We start from the raw sequence: 8363 nt of genomic DNA on the forward strand, positions 1-8363 counted from the left end.
AGCCAGCACTGCCCACTCAATAACATCAGGATGGTTCCAGAAACATAATGAAAGAACGAGTGATTATCTTCCCGTGGACAGAGCCGTCCATCATGGGGTGCTGTTAATAACAGGACTGTTATTTGAATCTGAGGGGGGGGGGGCTGTGGTTCAGTAAAATGAGCTAACGAGGAAAGATGGAAACATTCGGAGAGTCTAAGACTGAAATCAAAAACAGTGCCTGATCAGGGTCTTCTCCCTGTGAAGCGCTGGGACATCTATGGACATAGATTCATATCCCTAAAGTGATTTCTGTCTTTGTGGCAGTGAAACAGGTGGCACCAGTGCATTTAACTTTCTGCTTTGTTTATGTGCTGGCTCGACGTGGGGCTTGTTTCATATAAGGAGGCACTGTGGCACAATCCAGTTGTTAAGTGATGATGTATGAACTCTGAACTTTGTTTTTGGCCTTTATTGGACAGATACAGTGAAGATTAACAGGAAAGCAGGTAGACAGAGAGAGAGGGGGAGACATGTACGGCTGCTCTACAGCCATACAGCATATGGTTGTGTTTTAATTCTTTGCATCTTGTTCTGTTTAATCTGAACAAGCCCCTAAAAATAGTGAGTGATGACTGTCGGCCTCTCTGGGTTTTTATTACCAATATTCATTTTAAACCTCTGTTTTTAAAACGCTACGATGTAACGACAGCCCAGCGGTTTGACAGACACCAAATATTTGAACGTGTTAGAAAAGAATGACTCTGAGGCTAACAAAGATTAGCATGGGTGCATGAGGCTTCATAGCCAGGACTCCAAACATGCAGCAGTATGTTAATGACTGACCTCGTGCTGGGGATGGATGCTGTCAGGTGTTCTCCTGACTGATGTTTGGTCCATTTTCAGCATCTTTTTCTGCCATGATGCATTTGTTGCTGCCCATCAAGGACTGTCAATGAAAGTTAACATAAGTTAAATAAGTTAGCGTTCATCCTCCAGCCTCACTGTGCTAATGTGCTGCTAATGTTAATCATTATTGAGTTTGGGAACTGAAGACGAGCTTGGCCGATGAAATCAGACTGAAGAGGCGGATACATGTGAGCTGGGACCATAACTTAATCAGTACTCATAAGATAAACACATTTGTCACATGTATGTTAGTGATGTATTCCCTCAGGTTCTTTTTAAACCTTTCGATTGAAACCGGAAATGTTCAGGAAGGTTCGGCTCACTGCAGATGCGCTTAAACTCTTTTTTCCTGCAAAGACGGAGTCCTGATGGGCTCAGTGAACTCACGGAGCAGAGCTGTCCTACATGCTTCGTTCACCCAGTCACATTCACACAGAGCGTTAATCTGTGCCTAAACACACTGATGGAAGCATTATGACCTGACGTTCATTGTCTTCACACGGATACCTCAGCATGTGGACCAGATTCATCAGGGATCTATCCACTGACCCTCCGATTAGTAGACGACCCGCTCTTCCACCTGAGCCACAGCCAGCCAATCACAATCACACGAATAACGCTCACAGAGATTTAGGTTTGTATGTTTCCTGCAAACTGAACCTCAAACTGAAAATCACCGTCCTGACTTTGTGGCCGAGTCCTCATAGTGTGACTGCAAACAGATTTATGTGCCCACTACATGACCAACACATGTGCACACACACATCCTGCTAACATGTAACATGATGTCTCACAGCCTCCGTTTGCTCTGTGATCCTGTTCCCTCGTGTGATTTACACCAAACCATAATGTGAGAGGAATCTGTGTGTGTGCGTTTGTGTGTCAGCCCATTCACAGCCCTAACAATATCCTTTTCTTTGCTCTGCACTTTCCTCTTCTGTGCATCTCTGTTTAGTAAACAACACCAGACACAAGTGTGTGTGTGCACATTTGTGTGGTGTGTGTGTGTTGTCTGTACCTCGGAGGTTAATTGGGCATGAAAACGTGCTGCTCAGAACATTCATTGGCCGACCTGTTGATGGCACTCCTCTGTTTGTGAGTGTGTATTCATGTGTGTGTGCGTGTGCTGTTTCAGAGCCAGGAAATAGCTCAGAACAAACAGTAACAGACTGAAACGTGATGGAGGCAGCGAATAAAAGCAGGACACAAACCAAGCTATTCAAGCTAGAGCCAATGCAACCTGCAGGCAGCGCTAAACACAAACCTGAGGACGGCCCTGACAGTCCCAGTAACCAACCACAACCACCTGTAACTAAGCAACCAGCAACACCTGTAACTAACCAACCACAACTACGTGTTACTAAGCAACCATGACAACCTGTAACTAATTAACCATGAACACCTCTAACTAATCAAAGACAACCACCCGTAACTAAGCAACCAGCAACACCTGTAACTAAGCAACCACAACTCCTTGTTACTAAGCAACCATGACAACCTGTAACTAATTAACCACAAACACCTCTAACTAATCAAAGACAACCACCTTTAACTAAGCAACCATGACCATCTGTAACTAAGCAATCACGACCATCTGTAACTAAGCAACCAGCAACACCTGTAACTAAGCAACCACAACTACGTGTTACTAAGCAACCATGACCACCTGTAATTAATTAACTAATTAAATATAACCACCTTTAGCTAATGAACTACAACCACCTGTAAGTAATCAATCATGAGAACCTCTAACTAATAAAATACAATCATCTCTAGCAAGTCGTCATCCACAGCCATCTGTAAATAAGCAACCACGGACATCTGTAACTAAGCAACCACGACCATCTGTAACTAAGCAACCAGGCACAGTTGTAACTAAGCAAGCACAACCATCTGTAACTAACTAACCAAGACCATCTGTAACCAAGGATACCAAGATCATTTGTAACCAAGCAACCAAATTCTAAAAACCTGTTTCTAAAAATGTAAAAAGAAAATTAAAAAAAAACCCTTTTGTTTTGTTTTTTTTAAGTCCTATGTGATCGGGATCTGGTTTGTGTCCTTTTTCAGGACACAAGTTCAAAATTACAATTGTTATCTCTATTAACTATGATACAGAGTGATACCATGTATAATTCACAAGTTAACTTATTATCTTATGTGATCATATAAACACAAATTATAACATCATTAGCTGATAAACATAAACTAAACAGTTAAAAGAGGTAATATTTACCGTTTATTAACACTGATCGTTATAATGTGTATAAACACCATTAGAAGTAATACTTGTATATAATTTCTTGAGCACATTTCTTACCACAAACCTCACTGACCACAGACACAAAGAAAACTGTCAATCTTTTTCCGCCTCAGTGGTTTGATTATTTCTCCTCCTCGGTTTTAGCACAGAAAGCAAAAGAATGCAATCAGTGAATAAGAGGATTACATAATCTTATTCCATAATTATTTGCCCTGACACCCTGAACACACACACAGTCAAACATGACACTATGCGGGCAGATACACATACACTTATGTCATCTTGCACGAGTGGCCTCACACACACACACACAGACACACACAGTGTGAGAGTTCGGCTCATTAGTGCTGTTCCTTAAAAAACAGCTGATTGTTGTGAGTTTCCCAAAATAAAATGTTTGTTCCTTTTCCTCCTCGCTCACTTCCTGCCTTCATTTTCTCTCTAAAACTAATTTAACAGAAAGAAACGAAACAGGAACTCAATTCAATCTTCTTATATGAATCTTATATGCAATCAGAGTGACTCACAGATGGTTGCTGGTCCCTCCCCGATCATAAGAACACAGTTCATTTGATGTTCCAGGTGACACACACACACACACACACACACACACACACACACACTTCAGTAACTTCATATACTTTAGATTTATTATTAATTGGCTTAGTTGTTTTTGTAAAAATATATTTGCAAATAAAGACAGTTTAATTTGAATGTTAGTGTTTCTCTGGTCTGTTTTTGGACTGTTACCCCACTAATACTCTCTTATTTCAGTAATATCATTACTGAAAATCAGAAGTGATTACTTCCCACAGCAGTTATTCTAACAACAATAAACTCTTTGTACCACATTAGCTGCAGGGATTTCACTATGTGGGCATTTTACTTTAGTTCTCCCACTGTAATCAGCTTTACATTATCTGGCCACACCATGAATTACACTACACATTAGTGTCTGTGACCTGTTACCCACTGAAAACAGCTGGAACTTTATGCAACCACAAATGTGATGAAAGAGCAGGAAATTGTTCTCCAAAGTGTGAGTGAGACCAGGAACATGAACACAAACAGGTGAAACATGGAAAGCAGTGGACAAACAAGAGAAGGAATGCAAAGATGAGAAAAACTGAATGAGTGGGATTGAATCTGCATTTCCTTTCCAACAGCACGCGGCTCTGATTCGCTGTCTCTTTTTGTTTGCTTGTCTTCAGGTCCGGCGGTTCGTTTCAGCAGCTTCTCTCCAAGCGGCCCGACACCCCCTCCTCTGATTGGCCAGCACACCGTGGAGGTGCTGCGAGACGTCTTATCGTACAGCGATGGAGTCATAGAAACCCTGCTGGAGTCAAAAGCAGTGGTTCAGAATGAAGTCTCCTGATTGGCCGAAAGAAAAATAATTAAGGAGAGAAAGGAAAAGACAAAAACTGATAATTTTTAACTGATCACTAGTTTTCATTTTAAAGGACAGATGACTGATCATTAAACATTTAGATTTCAGCTGAAGATAAGTTCATATTTCCATTTTTAAATCTATTTTAAAATTATTTATGAACTACTTCTGTATACAGAGTGTTTTTACACAAATATGAAGCTGATTTTTCTAACATCTTTGTGTTTTATGACACTAAAGTAGCAGAAGGACGACACTACAGTAACTCTACAGTAACACTACAGTAACACAACAGTAACTCTACAGAACTCTACAGTAACTCTACAGTAACACAACAGTAACACAACAGTAACTCTACAGAACTCTACAGTAACTCTACAGTAACACTACAGTAACACAACAGTAACTCTACAGAACTCTACAGTAACTCTACAGTAACACTACAGTAACACAACAGTAACTCTACAGAACTCTACAGTAACTCTACAGTAACACTACAGTAACACAACAGTAACTCTACAGTAACTCTACAGAACTCTACAGAACTCTACAGTAACTCTACAGAAATCTACAGTAACACTACAGTAACACAACAGTAACTCTACAGAACTCTACAGTAAACTCTACAGTAACACTACAGTAACACAACAGTAACTCTACAGTAACTCTACAGAACTCTACAGAACTCTACAGTAACACAACAGTAACTCTACAGAAATCTACAGTAACTCTACAGAACTCTACAGTAACACTACAGTAACACAACAGTAACTCTACAGAACTCTACAGTAACTCTACAGTAACACTACAGTAACACAACAGTAACTCTACAGTAACTCTACAGAACTCTACAGTAACACAACAGTAACTCTACAGAACTCTACAGTAACACTACAGTAACACAACAGTAACTCTACAGAACTCTACAGTAACTCTACAGTAACACTACAGTAACACAACAGTAACTCTACAGAACTCTACAGAACTCTACAGAAATCTACAGTAACTCTACAGAACTCTACAGTAACACAACAGTAACTCTACAGAACTCTACAGTAACTCTACAGTAACACAACAGTAACTCTACAGTAACTCTACAGTAACACAACAGTAACTCTACAGAACTCTACAATAACTCTACAGTAACACTACAGTAATACAACAGTAACTCTACAGTAACACTACAGAACTCTACAGTAACTTTACAGAACTCTACAGTAACACTACAGTAACACAACAGTAACTCTACAGAACTCTACAGTAACACTACAGTAACACAACAGTAACTCTACAGAACTCTACAGTATCACTACAGAACTCTACAGTAACACTACAGTAACACAACAGTAACTCTACAGAACTCTACAGTAACACTACAGTAACACAACAGTAACTCTACAGAACTCTACAGTAACTCTACAGTAACACAGCAGTAACTCTACAGAACTCTACAGTAACACTACAGTAACACAACAGTAACTTTACAGAACTCTACAGTAACACTACAGTAACACAACAGTAACTCTACAGAACTCTACAGTAACACTACAGTAACACAACAGTAACTCTACAGAACTCTACAGTAACACTACAGTAACACAACAGTAACTTTACAGAACTCTACAGTAACACTACAGTAACACAACAGTAACTCTACAGAACTCTACAGTATCACTACAGAACTCTACAGTAACACTACAGTAACACAACAGTAACTCTACAGAACTCTACAGTAACACTACAGTAACACAACAGTAACTCTACAGTAACTCTACAGTAACACAACAGTAACTCTACAGAACTCTACAGTAACACTACAGTAACACAACAGTAACTCTACAGTAACACTACAGAACTCTACAGTAACTCTACAGTAACACTACAGTAACACAACAGTAACTCTACAGAACTCTACAGAACTCTACAGAAATCTACAGTAACTCTACAGAACTCTACAGTAACACAACAGTAACTCTACAGAACTCTACAGTAACTCTACAGTAACTTTACAGAACTCTACAGTAACTCTACAGTAACACAACAGTAACTCTACAGAACTCTACAATAACTCTACAGTAACACTACAGTAATACAACAGTAACTCTACAGTAACACTACAGAACTCTACAGTAACTTTACAGAACTCTACAGTAACACTACAGTAACACAACAGTAACTCTACAGAACTCTACAGTAACACTACAGTAACACAACAGTAACTCTACAGAACTCTACAGTATCACTACAGAACTCTACAGTAACACTACAGTAACACAACAGTAACTCTACAGAACTCTACAGTAACACTACAGTAACACAACAGTAACTCTACAGAACTCTACAGTAACTCTACAGTAACACAGCAGTAACTCTACAGAACTCTACAGTAACACTACAGTAACACAACAGTAACTTTACAGAACTCTACAGTAACACTACAGTAACACAACAGTAACTCTACAGAACTCTACAGTAACACTACAGTAACACAACAGTAACTCTACAGAACTCTACAGTATCACTACAGAACTCTACAGTAACACTACAGTAACACAACAGTAACTCTACAGAACTCTACAGTAACACTACAGTAACACAACAGTAACTTTACAGAACTCTACAGTAACACTACAGTAACACAACAGTAACTTTACAGAACTCTACAGTAACACTACAGTAACACAACAGTAACTCTACAGAACTCTACAGTATCACTACAGAACTCTACAGTAACACTACAGTAACACAACAGTAACTCTACAGAACTCTACAGTAACACTACAGTAACACAACAGTAACTCTACAGAACTCTACAGTAACTCTACAGTAACACAACAGTAACTCTACAGAACTCTACAGTAACACTACAGTAACACAACAGTAACTCTACAGTAACACTACAGAACTCTACAGTAACTCTACAGTAACACTACAGTAACACAACAGTAACTCTACAGAACTCTACAGTAACTCTACAGTAACACTACAGAACTCTACAGTAACTTTACAGAACTCTACAGTAACACTACAGAACTCTACAGTAACACTACAGTAACACAACAGTAACTCTACAGAACTCTACAGTAACACTACAGTAACACAACAGTAACTCTACAGAACTCTACAGTAACACTACAGTAACACAACAGTAACTCTACAGAACTCTACAGTAACACTACAGAACTCTACAGTAACACTACAGTAACACAACAGTAACTCTACAGAACTCTACAGAACTCTACAGTAACACTACAGTAACACAACAGTAACTCTACAGAACTCTACAGAACTCTACAGTAACACTACAGAACTCTACAGTAACACTACAGAAATACAACAATAACTCTACAGAACTCTACAGTAACACAACAGTAACTCTACAGAACTCTACAGTCATACTGTTCTAACTCTACAGGACACTGATGATTTTTGTCAGATGTTCAGGTCAGTGTTTGAAACAATACGCTACAAATACCAAAGAAAGATCACACCATCATGACTTTATAAAGTGTTTCTCAAAGCAAAAGATGTTTATTGGACCTTAGAGCTGTTTATGAACTTGCTTTTGAATAAAACTTTTGAATCATTTTATGACCTGTGTATGTGCATGTGATGTGACACTGTGGGAGGTTTATGTCGTGATGATTTACTGGAATGTCAATTATAATAAATTGCCTGCAACAAATTTCAAGAAATGAAGTGAAACGACTGACCTGGAAGCAACCTTCTGGAAAATGTCACCTGTTTATTCACCTGACTGCTCGTCTCTTTGGTTTGCTGTCCCCGCATGACCTCACCTGTGGGGACAGGTGTTTCTGATAGAGA

General features: G+C 39.2%; 1 protein-coding gene across 1 annotated transcript in view; it reads left to right on the plus strand.

Moving 5' to 3' along the window:
- sugct (succinyl-CoA:glutarate-CoA transferase) overlaps positions 1–8095 on the plus strand; it is an 84617-nt gene extending 76522 nt beyond the window's left edge. The window contains exon 14 of the mRNA XM_063483106.1: positions 4363–8095. Within this exon, the coding sequence (XP_063339176.1) occupies positions 4363–4526 (164 nt within the window). The 3' untranslated portion in view covers positions 4527–8095. The remainder of the gene's footprint in view (positions 1–4362) is intronic.
- The last annotated feature ends 268 nt before the right edge of the window (positions 8096–8363 follow it).

This window comes from Pelmatolapia mariae, linkage group LG9, assembly GCF_036321145.2.
Source record: "Pelmatolapia mariae isolate MD_Pm_ZW linkage group LG9, Pm_UMD_F_2, whole genome shotgun sequence".
NCBI classification, from domain to species: domain Eukaryota; kingdom Metazoa; phylum Chordata; class Actinopteri; order Cichliformes; family Cichlidae; genus Pelmatolapia; species Pelmatolapia mariae.